Source organism: Tenebrio molitor, chromosome 8 (genome assembly GCF_963966145.1).
Source record: "Tenebrio molitor chromosome 8, icTenMoli1.1, whole genome shotgun sequence".
Lineage (NCBI taxonomy): Eukaryota > Metazoa > Arthropoda > Insecta > Coleoptera > Tenebrionidae > Tenebrio > Tenebrio molitor.
Window position 1 is genome coordinate 19,407,505 of NC_091053.1, and position 19,535 is coordinate 19,427,039.

The 19,535-nt window shown below is 31.6% G+C and overlaps 1 protein-coding gene across 1 annotated transcript in view; it reads left to right on the top strand.

The window, feature by feature from the left end:
• The first annotated feature begins 13,284 nt into the window (after nt 1-13,284).
• The window catches only part of LOC138136369 (protogenin-like), a 67,647-nt gene continuing 61,396 nt past the window's right edge, over nt 13,285-19,535 (top strand). The window contains exon 1 of the mRNA XM_069055539.1: nt 13,285-13,502. Coding sequence (XP_068911640.1) covers nt 13,436-13,502 — 67 coding nt within the window. The 5' untranslated portion in view covers nt 13,285-13,435. The remainder of the gene's footprint in view (nt 13,503-19,535) is intronic.

Here is a 19,535-nt window from a genome sequence, read left to right on the forward strand (position 1 = left end):
CGATTGCATGGTCTTGATGTGTAATTAGCTCTTTTCAATAAAGTTATTTATTAAATCGATAAAGTTTGCATTTTTTAATGTTGTGGTGTGTTGTTCGCCTCTTACGTAATGAGAATGTAGATCTCGTAATTAACAAACATGAACACTTGGTTGCCTACATTTATTCTATTATTAACGTGCTAGTAAGGATCGTTAGTTTAATTTTTCCAGAAATTCGCGGTAATTGAATCTTTAATAACCACAATAATTATTAATTCGACTCATTATGAAGACTTACGCTCAGTAATAAATATTATCACACCCAGAAAGACCATTCAGCAAACTGGCCTGGAAGACCAGATTGTCTCAACGGATGCGATATTGTTGTAAAGGGGCGAAAAAAGGTGGTGGCCTATCAAAGTTCAACTCTATGGCAATATTTTTTAGACTTAATTATTCTTTGCCAGTTCCACAACGCAGTTATTAAAATCATCAATAAAATAAAGAATTCTTTTAAATTTAGAAGTCGGACGCATTAAATGGAAACTATTCGACGGAATTTATAAGAATTTTAAATACTTAGGTATTGCAATTATGTAGTTTGTTTAGAAAGTGAAGATGATACAAATTTATCAAAAATTATCAGTATCCACAAATCAATATGCTAAAATATACCTACTAAATTTTTCGAAAATTAAATGAAGTATTGTAGGTATTAACTACGGGGTGATCAAGAAGGACTGTTTAAGTTGGTAACACTGGATCGTATTTTAAATTGTATAACAGGAGTAACTTCCGGTTGTTGGTGGCTTGTCGTTGTTAATGCTGTACCTATATTAGATATTTGTCAAATAAACCAACAAAACATATCCAGTTGCAGTGTTATAAATAACCGAATTAAAAATTTTTCTTAATTGTACTGCCAACTTAAACAGTCCTTCTTGATCACCCGGTATAAACAAATTTCATGCTATGCAAGAGTTAACTGAAGGTAGGTAATGAACCTCTCACCATGCTTGCATTATTTGTGTTTTATAAAATACCTACCAATTAAGAAACCTATCTTTATTACATATTTTCAAGTGGAAGCGGTGTTGGATATAATAAAAAAAGATTAAACTAAAATAAGTAAAATCTAACGAAAAGTTGAAACTAACTAAGTAAACTACACTGAACTAAAACAGTAGGTAAGATCTGACCAATGTAATTTTTCTAAAGTGGTTTTAGTTCGGTAAATAAATTATTAAAAAGGAATGAAATAGAGTCGATATTCATGCATAATATGTCCAGACTAGACACTCGAATTAAACTGATCAATATCATATCGAACAGAGAACTTATAAGTAAGAAGGTCCAAAATTAGTACGAAGCATTTTCAGCTATAATATAACTAGTGGTATGATTATAATCGATGATATTATGAGTGAAATTGAGCTGGAGATTTCACGAGTACGAAGGACGAGTGAAATGTCCTGCTTCAATTTTACGAATTTAATATCATCGATGATTAATCATACCACGTGTTATATTCGATGAGACAATATAATGAATGAAATACAAAATTATTCATTTATTTGTCAAACTGACAAATTTTTTTCAATCAAAAATCGTAACGACGAAAGTACCTAAATAATAAGATAATATTTTTGTTTTGTTTTTTATTATCGCTGTGATAGCCATGCAACTAAGGACTTTACGCGTTTTCATTGGATCATTGATGATCACGTGATACATGAATTATATTGTCACATATTATATCCCAAGTGCAACATTTTTTATCGGATTTTTTTTTTGCTAATGAATGAAAACATCCATAAATGGTCTTCTGACCGAATAATTTGTGGATGTTTGAGTTCATTAGCAAAAAAATTGCCGATATTAAAATTTTGCACGAGGGGTATACGGCTGATTATTTCCTGAATAGAATGAAACCAAACGCATTGTTTCCAATCCTTTTTATTCAAAATAATAAAAAAAAAATCAGGTAGGTACCGACCTTTTTTATCAGATTATTGCACATGTGCATTTGAGAGAAATTTTATCGGGTTATTTTTTGTTTTCTCGTTTTGATTGGTCAATATTTGTCACGCAATTGGTTGCTAAACACATGAAGGAAATAATCTTATTAAAATTTTATGAAGAGTGAAGTGAGAAAATTGTCTGAAAAAAATATTTTTAAACGACAGCTCAAAAGAACGTTGAATTAGTAGACTTAAGTAGGTACATCCAATTTAAAATAAATTGAGTGTATAATGACTTTTTTCAACAATAATACAATAAGAGTGGTCTAATTTTTTTCAAAAACAAAATTTGTCTTTTAAGACATGAGTAGCTTTTGCAACAAAAATTACATGAGTCGACGAAGGAGACGAGTGTAATTTTCCAAAAGCAAAAGCTACGAATGTCTTAAATGACAAATTTTGAAGAAATAATTAGACCACGACTTGTCAATCCACCGAGAATTTTTTTATCGAGTTGACGCATATACGCAACCATCATTTGTACCAGCAATTATTATAGTAAAGAATAATGTTGAATGTAATACTAATAATATATTTTCGTGCCGCCGGCCGGAATTTGGTAAATTACAGATCTCGAAATCGTCCAGAAACACATGCATTGCCGGCCTAGTCCGGCTAAAAGTAGGGATTTTGAGTTGTCATCGGTTTCGGTTGGCATTTGTTATCAGAATTCTATCAAACGTCAATGTTTGTTCTATGGATGGCTCGTTAAAAATGTTTTTCTATTTATAACAACGTACTACAAAGAAGCAATATTTAACTAAAATTAATTAATTAAAATTACGTTTCGAGCCACTTCTTGACTATGGGCTGGTGTATTTATTACAACAAATGTTTCAGGAAAATGTCAAAAACAAAACAAATTAATTAAATTTAATAAATGTCAGGAAACAAGAGCGATGTTGATTTTAAAATTTAAATGTTTAAATTTAAGTGTTGCCAACACAAAAAAGTCCCTAATACCAATTATTAAAACAAGTGCTTTAACTTCCATTTAACAAAAATCCGCAGAAGTCGGCACGAAAAATTTTGTGTATCACACGTCCAGAAACTGTTTTGCGAGCATTCGTACTTACAATACTCGTCTATCGACTCGTATTGTAAACCGTACTCATGCTTGCAAACGTGCAGTTTCTGGCCTTGTGATACAAATAACTATTAGGGCCTTGTTTGTTACACGTGTGTATTGATTTAATATTAATTTAATATAGGTAAATTTGACATTTCAGTTTGACCTAATAAATTTGACGTTTCATTTTGACATAAAATGTTGTTTTTGTTGTCATTAATAAACACGAGGTAGTTACGAGTATATCATACTTTTTCACGTTCTTCAAAAAAGTTAAAAAGAAAAAACGCTAATGTAACATCTTCAGTAACCGAAACGAAAGTAATTTTCAGAAACAGATGAAATTTCAAGGTCGATGGAACTGATTGAAACAAATAACACTGAAAATATAGATGGGTAAATCTTCACACCAATTTTTTTTGTGATTGTTTTCACAAACTATTACAAAAAAAATTATAAGTAGGTAAGTACCTAATCAGAATGAAATTTTCGAGGTGGTGTTTTTTAAATCTAATTCATCGGGAAATATTTTTTCTGCGCTAACTTCAGAAAATCCAAACCTACTCGTATGTCTCATGTAAGTAAGCATCTGATTTTCTTTCTGTCACGATAGTTTTGGTGTGTCCAGTCCAGAGCTTGGTAGGTAAATGTTCATAAGATTTTCTGTCAAGTTTAGTGTCCAATGTGTGCGAAATTCCGTGCTCGCCACTGTACATATTACTGCTCAGATTTCAGTTTTGTCCATTTAAAAAAAGCTTCATTGTGAAATAGCAATTTTTTGTAATTTTTCATTTGTCAGACTATACAGAGTGTCTCACAGATTATGATATAAGTACACTGACCGGCACAAAAAACGACTCATTATGATTTCTTTAATAAATGATCTTGAAATTATATTTGTGCTTATTTTTCTTTATTATAGTTAAATTGGGACATTTTCAATGAACTGGAGTGCTATGGTCACCATGGCAACCGAATTGTTTTGTTTAAATAAATTATTAGAAAATTTGCGCTACTTCCATGTTGTATATTTGTCGGTTGATTTAAGTGTTAAAAGATTTAATTTGACAATACGAGATATTAATTCAAAATGCTGTTCAAATTTTGGCAATTTTTCATACTTAACATAATTTTTTTTCTAAAAAATTGCTTTAATTTTGTTTTTCATTAAAATTTTATTTGCTGTCTTTAATGTTTCGTTTGTCGGATATTCTTTGGCAAAGAATAACTTAAATAACACTTATCAATACAACATGATATCAAAAAATGTTTCTAAGACAATGAATTACTTAATTATATTAATAAAATTCAAAGTGAGTCATTTTTTGTGCCGGTCAGTGTATATTCAAACCCTGCATTATGCAAACCCTGAACGTATCTTCAAGCGAATTTTAAAACAAAAATTAGTGAGGAAAAAATTTTTGACATTCAAACCACTGAAATGCACTAGGTATAGAGGACCGCTGACATTGGTATTAAATAAAAACGGGAAAAGAAGTACATACACAAATAATGCCTAATCTACACTCAAAGTTGAAAAAACTAAGTTTTTTTTTGTTACAAATGCTAAGCACACCTCATTCAACAAAATAAAAAAGTATTTTTTGTACTCATAGTCTTGAAAGCAACGCTTCCAACATCCAACGCTCGCTCCGAAACGAGTGCTTCCCGGTCGACTCGAATGTAAAAATTGCAAAAAACACTGGCCCTTTGAGTTCATAAAATACAACTTCCCTGGGTTTTCCTCCATTAAAAAATTACGGAAAGATTTATAATCGTTGAAAATTGTTCCTACAAAATTCACAAATTATTGCAAAAATTGAAATATCAAGTGAAGCAATTGTTTCCAATAACCAAAGATCACTGCCTACTTGGTTTTATGTTCGTTTATATTTAATGTATTAAAACAAAAAAAATTAATTTAATTTTCGTACAAAAAATATTGTACGAACCACTTGCGTGAAGACATCTTCCGTTCATTCGCGCATTAATTAAAGGCACTCGCTCCTTCGTCGCTCGTGCTTTAAGAAACGCGCTCATGCGGGAACATCGTCTTCCCGCACTTGGTTCGTAAATAACTATTTTATACTTACCGTGACTTTGACATTGACCCAATTCTAAACAGTGGTCACATTTACAAAAAATTTCAAATTGGTCTTGTACCCACAGGGTTAAACGTAGGACATTGAAATTTTTTTTGAAGAAACTTCACTGGCGGATCAACTACAGGTTTAAATATATACCCACCCTGTGAGACAGCCGGTATAAGAGAAAATAAATGGTGAATGGTATTATCTGATAACGTATTTTGTACCTACTTATTAGAGAACTTACATAGGGTCCGGTAGGTACTATTGGGGACAAAATACTTCGGTCATAATTTTGCTGTCACTTCAAAAAAAAAAATATGTAAACCAAGTATTAACGTCAAGTCAACATTCATGACAATTTCATATTATTGACTTTTCTCTTGTCAAAAATATGACACCTTCCACCGTTCAAAAATTTAGAATCGTCTCCCCCGCTTCTTAGGGATTGTCCATGAACCAAATTGCTTTGTGGAAACCCTTTCAATATTTCCTTCTTGGAATTTCGCATTCAGTGGTCCATTTTTCGGTATTTAACATTTTGCAATGACGAGTCTGACAGTGACAGTCAGTGACAGTAGTTGACAGTACTGAGAGTACCTAGTAAAAAATAAGGTTAACCATCCTAAAGCTTGCTTTACAATTGAATATCATTAATTTATTAATGTCACACTGACGACCAATGTATTTTGGCCGCGATGTACATACAATGGCCGGCAATAAAAACTAGCCATCATTGTGAGTGTAAAGCATTGTTTCTCATTACATATGCGTGCATTTGATTTTTTTTATAACATTACACGTTAACTTGACAATTTTCAAAATTGCGTGACTATGAACTGTCAAAAAAATGTCAACTCTATCCTACCCACACAGTTGCCACATAAATTTTCGTACATAGTTGCCATACTTATCCACAATCATTTTGAATCACTCATGAAAGATATTGTTGGTGTGCAGAAATAGATGAGATTTAATTTGAATTCTTCGATGAACGATCTGTCCGAAAAAAAAAATGTATAATTATGCGAATAAATTAAGTTAATTTAGTTCTTCAGAGTGCACAATAAAGTCGTAAAAATACTTATTATGACTTTAAAATTAAAAATACAAGCAAAACTCGTGCAATGGAAATGTAACATTTGCCATTTGCCCTTGGTTACTTAACATTGACCAGCACCTTTGTTACATTTTTAAATAATTATCTTAAAAAAATACCAAAATACCTAAAAATAATAGATTTTTTAAGATTTTTGTTGCCTAAGAAAGTCATCTGTATCTAAAAGAGGTAAGTAAAACAAAGTTGTTTACCAACAAATCCGTAACCTCGTAAACTAGAAATATATAATTTAAAATTTACTCATTTATTTAGCTAATTGTGCTACATATTTTTATCAACAACAAACATGTCTGGTTTAATAAAACATAAAACTGAACGACAAATCACCCGATTCATTCGTCTGATATTTGACACTATGTTAAATTTAATAAAAGGTAAATCAGTCCCCTGCGTTCTCAAAGATGATTCGTGATTAGTTCTTCTAGAATCGTTAACAAAATTCATATGAAATGCTATGAGATCATATGATTCATATCATAAAAATGAACAAGATATTTTTTTGTTCGACACTGTCAGAATTTGAGAATTTTCTCCAGTGTGAACGGATTTTGATAAATGTCGTAAGTTGTCAGAACGAAACGTCAATCTAATTTAAAAGATTTTAAGCGATTTGGAGCCTTTAACTCGTGGGCTTTTAAAACGGTCGTTTCACTCGCGTTTTAAAATGGCCCACTCGTTTCAAAAAAGGTCCAATTTACGCATGAACTCATTAAATAAACCACTGTTGTTTAATCATCTAATGGGTATTTTGGAAGCAAGTGCTGCGCCATGAAAGTATTTAATGAAGAACTGTTTTGAGTGAAATTTTAAAGAAAGCATAAAAACAAAAATAAAATTAATGTACCTACATCTACGTATTGATGAAAATTGTATTTGCTTTGTTAGAACACTCATGAGAAAATTTATAAGAGTACTCTGTATTTTGTGGTTCTTTATAGCATAGATTTGTGTGAGGATATGTAAAACAGTTTGTTTATCAGAGAAAAACAACCACCAAGAAAACGTGATGGATTCGTACAGCTTTTAAATTGATAAACGAAAATTTGCTATGAAGTGGAGGCAATTCATTTTTGAAAAGGTCAGGTATACGTGCCTTGACTTATTAACTATATTATTTATTGATTTATATAGTTATAAATAAAAGAAGATAAAGCGAGAATTTTATATTTTTTTAAACTATTAAATTATTTAATCCCTCTACATATTCATAATTTTGTTTAATTAATTATTGTTCGTTGGAAAATATTATTTTTTGTTCGACACTGTCAGAATTTGAGAATTTTCTCCTATGTGAACCGATTTTGATAAATGTCACAAGTTGTCAAAACGAAACGTCAAACTCGTCAAAGAAACTACTATTTTAAACATGTCTGAAAATGTGTCCAATTTGTAAATTTTACCTTCGCTAAATATATTGTTCTAGTAAAAATAACTTTTTCTGTAGAATTATATTTTTTCTAATAATAAATGTTCATGGTCACTTTCATTTTCGGCTCAGTAAAATGGCGCATCAAAACTTGAATCAAAATCAAAATTTACATTTCAAGTTGCTCAACAAGAGACTTCAGATTTCTTCATTTTTCATTTTTTTCTATTATAAGTGTACGAGTAAAGGTTCATAACATTTCTTCAACTGTTCACGGAACGCTTTGTTTTGACACATGCAGTCTTTACATGAGGTTAAATGTTAAACGTTTTATTATTTTTTTTTCTTCTGTGATTTGGAAAATCTACGATTTATGATGTAATATCTTTTTTCTTCAAACGTCCGTAAAATATGACATTGCACTGCTGCATTGATAATGCTAAAGTGTCACTTCATTGTCATGGCATCTAACGAGCTGACCAGCGTCCGTGAATTTATTATCTCCGCTGAGGAGCGTCCGTGAAGTTATTATCTCCGCTGAGGGCGTCCGTGAAGTTATTATCTCGGTTGATGAGCGGCTGTAAAGTAAACTAGCTAAATCATTTGAAATTCCTACCTGGTTTCTTAACATGTCTTAAATAATTTGTTATGAAAGTTTGAAGAAAACATTATTATCATTAATTACATTCTTGACGTCTAACTTTTATACAATGAAAAGAAACGGATCTAAAGAAGACTTTTTAAATTACTTGATTTATTTTATAGATCACTACTTATTTATGGTAATCAATATTTTTAAACATAAAAGGTCCTCTTCCGATTGAAACTCATTAAGTCATTACTACATTTTAAGTTTGTTTATGCATTTTACAAGACAATACGATTAAAAAGCGTAATTTAAAATAGCTTAAAAATGCCCCAGACAAGTTAAAAAAAGCATATCTGTTATTCGTGTGTCACATGATCCCTTTTCAACGATTTTAATTGGCTCAAATAGGCTAATGGCGGATATCACAGCGAGGATATAATTCACGTGTCACATGGTACATTTTTGATTAATTTTATTGGTTAACATATAAAAATAAAGTAGCAGAATAGGCTATCAAATCGATGATAATTTTATTACCACATATTGACTGTCACCTGTTTTTAATGAATAAAATTGTTTACTGTCAAATGACAGAAAGTTTCAATGGACGCAACGAAGACGCGAGGAAGAGATTCGAAAGTTAATTGAGAAGAAAACTGTAATAAATAGATAATTGTTGTATTAACTTACTATCCTGTAACTGTAATTATTTACTGTCAAACTGACAGATCGTTTAAAATTTTTGATAAAAAAAAAAATGTGTTAACGTTCATTATATTCTCTCACCAAATAGGTATAACAGTTATAACACGTGTTATGATTAATCAACGGTGATACCACTCGCTAAAATCGATGATAATCATAACACTAGTTATATCAGGTGTTCATTTAAATTTCCGGTCAAAGCTGGCGTCGAAGAGTCGATTGTGAACACACTACTGATTACGGATCACGGATCAGCTGTTTAAATCTTACGTTTTTACACGATTGGTGCGTTCATAATGGACTCTTCAACGTCAACCTTGACTGGAAATTTAAATGAACACCCGATATTATCCCCGATAATACGAAACAAAACAATCTCTCACCTTATTTTGGTCCGTTTCTAGGTAACGACATTTATCATTTTGTCATTTGTCAAATTTGACAGCTAAAAATGTTTGTTCAAATTGCGTGATTATAAGTTGAAAAATGTGTACTAATCTTTGGGGAGACATCGCTGATGGTGATATAAAAGAAGGAATCGATGCCCAAAAATACAGTTGTCAAAAAGTAAAGCTAGTTGCATCTGTTTATTGATTTAAATGTTCTTCATTTATTGTTCATTATAATATATTCTCTCATTAAACTTTTGATATTGTTAATAATCGATGATATGACTATGAAGTGAAAATAAATTTTGTGCAGCATTTATAGGACAATAATGGTCGCTTGCATCGACGTTCCTTATTTTTAAACCAAGCATAAAAGCAATTGTTGCTATGATTTTTTTAAATAATTGTAATCAAGGTTTTAAGCTCTTCTTAATTTTAAACTACGACGGTGAAAACGGCTATAAGAATTTCAAAATGTAAATTGTCATTGTCTATGTTAACTAAATTGTTCATAATGTAATTTAATATGAATATATCACAGGCGACAAGTACAGGGTTATTATAAATGATTGTAGTCGAAGCAGGCCATGCCCATCTTATGAAATTTTTGCCGCTTTCATGTGAACTGTCAATTTTTGTCGCTGTCAATGTCATTTTTTAGGTGAAAAGTGCGGTGATGAGAACTTTATTTATTTTTTTTTAAATTAACGATTGAATCCAAAAATGTGTACTCACTTTTTCACATCATTTTGATGTTTTTTATATGGAGCGGCAACCATAAATTTAACATTCAGTTTTTACGCCTACTTGGACTACAATCATTTATAATAACCTTGTAGAACCATTAGGTCTTAATACATTTAGGGACAGTTTACAGAAGCGAAATTAAATTAATAGGTAGTAATGAAATGTGAGATTAATTGAACACGTGATCAGATTGAACCAATAGAATGGGTTAATCGCTCATTAAAATTTAATTCGAAATAAATATTCTATAAACTTGCACTTGGGTTTTTAAAGAATATTGGCGCTTTTATTTTCACTTGTCTTTAAATTATAGTTTGTAGAAAAATAGCTACCCCGTGAGCAACAATAGGAATAACTATTTCAGTTAGCAATAAAAAAAAAACCTACTTGAAATTGGAAAGATTGTGAATTGTACCTATTTCCGTTTGTTTTATTGACATTATTGACAGATAACATACATTTCAAATTTACACGTTTTAGTTTTTGTAATTTTTTATTGATAAAATGCTTTTCTTGTTGGAACATAAAAGCCATCAGTTTTATTGCCAACTCAATTTGTTGCTCACGCCGTAGTTGTAAACTGCACCCTACAATTTGGGTTGTTTTTTTAACTTTTTTTCATTTTTAATTATTAAAATCGGTTTACTGTAATTACATAAACATTTTTGTTTTATAATACAAAAATTTCCGATAATATTGCGGAATCTGGAAAAGTGCCCCGAATGCTTGCAGCGTTTCCACGTTGAATGGCAAGGGAAATCCTCTCGAAAAGGAATTTCTTTGATTTTGAATCGCCTGATTCCGCGATAAGTCGGTTTCCGATGACATTAATGAAATCGATGGCTTCTTTGCACCAAGGGCCTAAGGTTTCAAATGCTAAACCTTTAAACACGTAGTTTGACGAAATGATTGAACTATATTTGCTATGTTTGTTCGAAAGCACCAAATCCAGATTAAGAAGTATTAACAGAAAAAGATAGCAATAAAATTAACAACATCATTGTTTGAAGGAATTATTTAAATAACATTTAGTACAATAACCTTCGGGGTTTAATTTTTATTGTTAAATTTGTCACTAGTTTCAGAAAAATTTAAGCCAAATAATTAATTTGATAAAATAATGATACCCAATTTTGTGCTTTATTGATTTTAAAATTTATAGACAATAATCTGTAAAACTTTTGATTTTCGGTACTGTGTTAACAGGATCCACAGTTAAATCAATTTTATAGAGATAAATTTAAGGCGACAGCCATTTTATCATCTTTTTGTCTAAATGAAAATTGAAAAAGAAAAAGAAAAGAAAAGCAGCTTTGTTGTTAAGTAACAAGAATTCATTAAAAAAATATGCATTCTGGTAAGCAACGTTAGCGTTAGATTTCTTGAAATATATTACATATTACATTATTCAAATCATTTTCTCTAGAATTAATATGCAAGAATGTGTCTTGAAGAGGTTAAAGCTGAAAAAAGAAATTAATTGAACAAAAAAAAATGTATGTACAAAAAGAGGGACAAGGTAGATGGTAGAAGATATTGTTCACCCATCAAAAAAACGTAAAACTCCCACTGAATGATGTTTTATAGCTGAAGAGAAAATTTCCAGCTTTCGAAAACATTTCAGTTTTCTTTGTTAAAGAATGAATAGTTATTGTTTCAGAGAATTTTGCAGAAAAAGCTGTACATACATTTTACAAAAGTAATCTACCCACCAGTTAAAAAATTCTTAATCAAGACTTTAATATAAGAACTATGGCAAAGGAAAATAATAAAAAAAAAAATTTTTTTTTTTTTACGACCGGAACCTAACCTTAATTATTCAACAACGACCTCATTTTGTAACATTTAGAATAAGCCTTCTGGACGTTCCTTTATCAAATTAAAATTATACTGATTTAATTTTATGTATAACAATAATACAATTCTACATTGTTTGTGATTTCTTCAAACTGATTTACTTAGATTTGCACTTGCAAATGAAAACCATTGCAAGTTAGATCTGGTCGGGTTAAGTTTAGTTTTCGTTTGAATTCCTGAAGTTAGTCCAGTATTAATGTGTTGAAGGATTTTTTCGGAAAACTATTTTAGTTAAAACTGTTAGGTATACCTAAGTTGAGCCTGGCCAGATCAGGTCAGATCAGATTTAGTTTACTCGATGCAATATTAGAACATCGGAGAATTTATCTGGGAATTTCTTCAGTTGAAATATTTTTTTTAGTTCACAGTAGCGAACGACATTTGTCCGTCCCTGGTATTATTTTAAATTCTGTTTGGAATTTATTAAAAGTGTAAGTTTACTTTCTGTTCTGTCAATTAACAAATGAAGCGCTTTTCTTTATTTTTTACGAATGAAGCATTTAATAAGCAATTTATTAAGTTACGCCGCACAGGTTTTACAGAAAGTCTTGTATAAAATGGTTGGTAAGGTAAATCTAGTCACAAGTTTTTCGTTGCCATTTTGAACAGAGCATTCTGTCATGAATAGTTTGTGTTCTCTCACTTTTTAAAGTGAGATTCACGCAAACGTCAAATTTGACAAGTGACAGTTTATTAAGTTACGCCACACGTTTTAAGATTTTTTTTACCACAGTTATTTTTTGTTTGTAGATCATATTGTATTTTTTTCCTTCGGTTTTCGTTTAATAATTCGTAAAAACCACAAAACAAAGTGTTTTTGTAAGTTGGCACGCTAAACCATTCCCACCGGATTTTTTTTCTATTTATTTTGTTTGGGGTGTATCCCTTTCTCCCGCACGCCACTGGTACGGATCCAACCCAGATTGCAGATCAAAACCACTCTCATTACCACCAACAAAGCTTCGTGGTTATCAGTCATGACCTTACCGAATTAACGAAATAGTAAACAATAAAATGAGTCAGTACGATAAGGGATTTCGATATTTGTGTTGTCATTTCGTCGTCGCATTATCTAAAAATTACCGTCCTCTCATTCATAAAGTTTGTTTACTATTATTGTTGGGGGCCCCCGTTGTCTCGCACCGCCGACCGATAATCCTCCACCTCGCACCACCTGCGCTACGTGTCGTAGGGCTCCGGTTTTTTTGCCGCGCCCCCTCCCATTACGCAAATTACGAACCAATAAATCTCGTTTCGTCCCATGATCCGCGGCCGAAAGTGTTTTTTTGCCATTATTATGTCTTTTTTTAATGGAAGAATTGCAAAGGAGTGCGCATGACGATAACGTATATGCTAAATGGTTGGTTATTCGTCTGTACGGAACGGACTGACTATAGAAAACATCGTTCACGACGTTGTGCGTTGATAGTTAGTTCTCGTTAAGTGTTGTGTCAGGGACTGTTGGTGTCTTGCGTGTTGTCAAAGTTCCCAAATGAGTACTTATTTATGGCGTTACGAATACTTCAATTCGGCATTGTGTTTGCAATAGGATATTATCTCGGCCCTGCATCGCGTGAGTATCAACAAATCCAGTTTCCTTAGGAAAACATCGAAAACATTGTGCACCAATATGGCGGGCTGTTTAGATTGTCTCTCTCTCCTAAGATTTCCACATGATGCGAAAAAATTCGTCTCTTCCTCGTTGATAATGCCGCATGCCACGCACAACGCTTCCACGTTATCCACCTAAACATTCCCCATTATTGACACTTTTCCTCGACAATGACAAAACATGAGACGATGCTCAGCTGTCAGAGATGTCAAATTACGCATTCCTTTTGTTATTCTAGCCTGCTACCTGCTAACGCACATTTTTTTATCGACCAACTTCCTGCACAAATCGATTTTTATCGATTGCACTCGATCGGCTCGTTATCAGCTCGCCTTTACGCTCATTATGTTCATTGACAAATGACGTAAGATAAGAATAGTTAATTCGGCGTGACTGCTTGATAACGTAACCTTTTGTTGTTTGCCGTATCGCAGAAAACGTACGCTTACGTCAAATTAACCGTTAATTGTTCGATGCACAAATGGATGTTTTCTTTATTGGCGTTTCGGACCGAAATCGCCAACAACTTAACCTCACTTCCATCATAAATAATTAAAAACGCCAAACGTAATTGGAATTGGTGGCCATGACTTTCTTTTGTTAATAAAAATATACGAAATTCCGTAGTGCGTAGAAACTGCGATGTTTCGTAACAATTATTTCGTAACTTATCAGGTTCGGTTCGTCCAACGGAAATCAATCCTGTCTTATAAGTCGTCAAACTAAATACACGATTCTTCTATTAAACCCTACGAACAATATTTATTAATTAATATCGATTTATGTGATAATCTTGTAATTTGGGTTGTTACTTCTTCTTCGAATTCTCTAATTTACCTGCTTCGACTAATAACTAGAATTAATATGGCGTCGACGTATAAGAAAGTTAAGCTAACTGGATTTCGATCGATAAAATTATTACAGAGTTTAAATCGTTGTTGCCATAATTATCGCAACCAACTAACGTCAAAATTGACAGTTGTTATATTAATTGAGACGGAAGTGTAACCAGCTTTGCTTTAATTTTTTTTACTGCGTAGAGTGTAATCGAAGCTGGGATTCCACCGAATTATGTTATTATATTACAAATTTTCGATAGATTTCAGTACTCAATAAACTGGATGTCGATTCTGCATTGATTGATACGGATCGATTGAACGTTTCTCAAACTGTTTTCAATTCTGAGCCGAGTGCTTCTGTACCAAACGAGCCAACATTTTTTGGGGTCATTTGTAGATTGTCAAATAATTTTTGCCAGTCTTTTAGAAATCACAAGATAATTCAATTGGCTTCATGTTTTTGACTTTTGGGTTGTGTTCGCAAATACTGAAAATGATACATTCAGAATAGTGTTTAATACATATGTCTTAAGTGTTCCAAAATGATTGTGGTATCGTAGTAGGTTTTGACAATTTGAGTGTATTGAATTCTGGCGCATACTAGAAAAGTGGTACCCAACTATCAAGAACCGACAGATGTGAGGGAGGTTAGGTTTATCAACCAAACAGTATTAACTAAATCAGTTTCTAATAATTTTAAACCAATTACAACTCCTTTGAATGCTAAAATATTTTGACTAGTCTTCGTTGGGTAAATCCGGGGCATCATTTCACTTTCTTGTAAATTTTTGAATATTGACAACAGGCAATGAATGACAGAAATGATATTTGACACTTGCCAGGGGCTCGGAGGTTCTGTTTGGTGTAGTGTAGTCCGGGACGTTATTGTCGAAAGGTGGCAAACTATTTTTTCCCTACTATATACTACAATCATTTTGGAATATGTACTTTGTATATTATCACAATTTGCAGTCTTGAGACGTTAAAACTCACAAAAGCAAAAAAGTCAACTTAGCTTGTTTATTTATGTGAAATGACGTTTGGACGTAGCATAGCTGTCAAGTAAAAAAGTGATTTTAATAATAATATTACGTACTTAATTTTTATATAATATTATTCATAGATGTGGTCCACAATCTGAGACGTTTTACTTGTATGGCCAACTGGACTCCTTTTAAAAGCTTTTCTGTTTTAAAAATGTTTTAACTTCATTTAATATTGCCAGAAGCATTGCTTTTTGTTTCCTGTTCTCCATTTGCTAAGCTTTTAGTTGCTATTATAAAAATGTATATTTGTTTATTACAAAAGTTTGGGAAACTCTGGATTACATTTTTAAATAATTACATAATTGCACATAGAGCGACCACTGACTTCTGTGGTTAGGTCGGAACATCGCCTGCAGGAAATTTGATTAAAGTTGTTTGTTGCAATGGTATTTTGCATTTCTACAAGTGTAGACACTTGATTAACATTTCTCATAGTTATAACATAACTGGGTGATCGTCAAACCATTTTATGGGCAAGCTTGGGTGCCTAAAGCAACTCCTATTTTCAGATTTTAAATGAAACACTCTTCAGACATATTTTTGCGTCATTACGTTGGAGGAAATGTATTATCTTTCCATTATGTTGTAGATTTATGTTTTACTTTATTGGAAAATATGTATCTTTCTAGAACTATTACGTTATCTTGCAGTGTTTCATAAAACGTTCCTTCTTTTAAGAATTAGAACGGTTTGTGGAAATTGTTTTCATATTTCAATGATGAGCGAATAAAAAATACTTTTCATGTTCGTTTCCCGAGATACATAACCGGGAAAGTGGTATATAACTAAATATATAAACTTTCCCGGTTATATACCTAACTTAATATCTATCAAAGATAACCTCCAAATTTTACATCACTCGGCCCACGCCTCGTGCTTCAAATTTCGGCCTCATACCTGAAAAGTAATCTGACAGCGCTACTCACATGAAAACAACTATGTACATATTGTGGTATACAGATTCTAACTCTTAACCGTAATACATGTTAAAATTTATTTTTGTAGATTATTTTTTATTTACATGGATTAATATTAAAAATCCGTATTGGTGGGTGTGCAATACTGAAACCCAGAATAAACATTTTAGATAATTTTTTGCACAAATCATTTGAACTTTTGAATTAAATTATGAAAAATTAATAACCGATTGGAAAAATCTGTTTGTATTAACAGTTGATTTTCAGCACAAACACAGCATTTTTTTTATTAACAGTCGACTTTCAGTACAAACATTTTTTGTTCACGCGACTCGATATGTCCAACTAATTAGTAAATTTTTATGCAAAATGTAGTTTACATTTGTAGTGCCAACAAGAAAATTAAAGAGAACGATAGATAATATTAGTTGGCTTGGTCGATACGACGGGACACCATCTCAGTTACCTTAAAAAAACAAAAAAATGATTTTGAATTTTTTTTATACAATAAAGAATGACCATGAAGTGGTGTTACACAAACTGATTTTTGACAAAAAGAAAGTTCGTTCAAATGACAAAGTAGAAGAAAGTACATGTGTTAAAATTTATGAAATAAAAGACACCGTATCCCAAAATGTAGAACTTTTCTTCCTATTTTAAAAAAGTAATGAGCTTCATTACCACACTTTTTTATCAAACTTTTTCATCTGTCCTTTAGATTTAGATCAGTCCTCCGTTTATGAAGTAATAAACATTGAATGTTACTGATAAGTTATTTAATAACATACTTTTCACTAATTTAACTGTCAGTGTCAATCTGTCAAATTATTTTACAGATGTGAAAACATATCCACGTTTGATGGGATAATAAATATTTTATATTTTAAGAGAATAACGTCATTATTCACGCAAAATAGAAAATATATGTAGTATAAAAAACGCGTTTGGTAAAGTATGTTACCGCACTCATTCTTTGGAAAACTTGTGCCCTAATAGATACTCCTACGAAGCTTGTTGTTTATGCTATTGTGTAATTGGAACCGTACATTATGTATTGGTTTATAAAACGCGTACAAATATTTTATTAAACTGGTTATCAACACTACATTTAAATATCGTTGAATTTTTTGTTTACACGTCAAACAGCACAGTTTGACAATTTTGTAAAAAGTTGAAGGTTGCAAATTTAACTTATTCAGTGTATTTGATTGGTAAAGTTCCGAAGAAAACGAAAGAGAATTGCGCAAAGATATTTGTTTCGTTTAATTAAAAGCAAGTAACACTTTATTTATAATTTTATGTGGCGTGTAGACGTCTTGTCATTTGGAAAAGTTGGGTGGGAGGTATTAGTATCACACCCCCGAGCAACATAATGCGTTTTATTTACTGACCGAAATAAATTAGCAGTTAATGTCATTGTGGGTGTTTGTTGTAAAATTTTTAGATGAATAGCTAAAAACAATCCCGTAAATTTTATTTATAGCCGGTTACCAGTTCGGATTAAAATCAGAAGTTTTTCGAATCTTTTACATTCATTAGAGTTATTGTAAGTTATAGTACGCGTAATAATGTACATATTATTGTTCTAGCTGTACCGGATATGAGAACGAAGATGTTGTTCAACAATTTTTTTGCCAACACAATAATTTTATATCTGCTGAGTTTTCTGTTGAGCAGTGAAGTTTTGTTCCCTTATTCTGTGGACTTTTGTCGTTGCGCACTATAAAATTTAATATCACATTTCAAAATTGTTTTTATTAAGGTTATCTCCTAGGAGATGATTTTTCAGGTGATTTAATATTTAATTCCGATTTACAATAGAAAAAATTGCTGCCCAGTTTTATTTGGCCGCAACTGTAATAATAATAATTGAACAATTGTAGTGCAAGCATTCAACAAAAGAGAATAAATTACTTTTTAAAAAAGAAAATTTTCCACAGGTTTATGCAAATGTAATAAAGGAGATGTTTATTAATGTTGTAAAATAATTATTTCTTTTTAATTTGGAACTTTTTATATACAGGGTGCACTTCCGATGCACTACGGTGTAGAAGAGATTACCGTAAGCGTGAGAAAAATGTTAAAAAAATTCTATTGGACTTATTTGCTGATTTGGCGGTCTCTGAAAGTAGCACTTAACAGGTCAATTATTTCGAAATAAATGTATTAAATTGTCATGAAAACTACCTCTAATCGTATATATTATCACAAAGTACAAGATCACTCACTACCAATATCCGATCCTGCATAATAGAGAATTTAAAAGTTTAGGAAATCGTAAAAAATATCTTAAATCCACTAAGTCAACACTGCAAGGTAATGATGTACGAGTATATCTTTGTTTACATTGTACATACTATTATTTTTTCAATAATTGATTTTTTTGTCTGAAAAATTTTTTCCATATTTTTTTCATGTATATTTAAACATCCTCGATGAGGTAGTAAGTAGTGAGTGCGCCATTTTCGGGACACCTGTATATGTAATGAATATTTTATTTTAAGAACTTGATATGCTAGTTGTTTTATATTCTACTGATAACTTAACTGATTTATAATACGATTTTTATACCAAGGCCGGCTTATTCTTATCTTTATTATATCGGGTGTTCATTTGAATTTTCGGTCAAAGTTGGCGTTGAAGAGTCGATTGTGAATGTTCCACTCGTGTAAAAACACAAACAACGCAAAAACTAAGGTTAGATTTAAATAGCTGATGCGTTCACAATCGACTCTTCAACGCCAACTTTGACCGAAAATTTAAACGAACACCCGATACATAATACATAGTGCGCCCAAGAAAATTTCTAATCGAGTCAGACTGGGGGAAATTCGTCTTTGAACGGCTGCGATAATTGTAAAAAAAAACCGGCAGAAATTCAGATAAGGTTTTATTATTAAAAATAAACGAATTTACGTTTATTTTATTAAATTGTGACAACGTGTATTGCATCAACGATTGTCAGAAAATATGACCGCGCGAAGGAAGTTGTTTGTTGATGTTGTTGTGTGTAAATTACAACAAAATACTCACCAAGAATGTAAAGAAAAATTTAACTTAACGTCAAACAATTTGTTGCAGTTTTGTATATGCATATGTTTAAAACATAAGTGTATTAAATTTTTCACAACTAAAGTTAATTGTATTGAGATCTCTAAAGCTGCGGTGTAATCTCCAAGGCTGACTCGATTA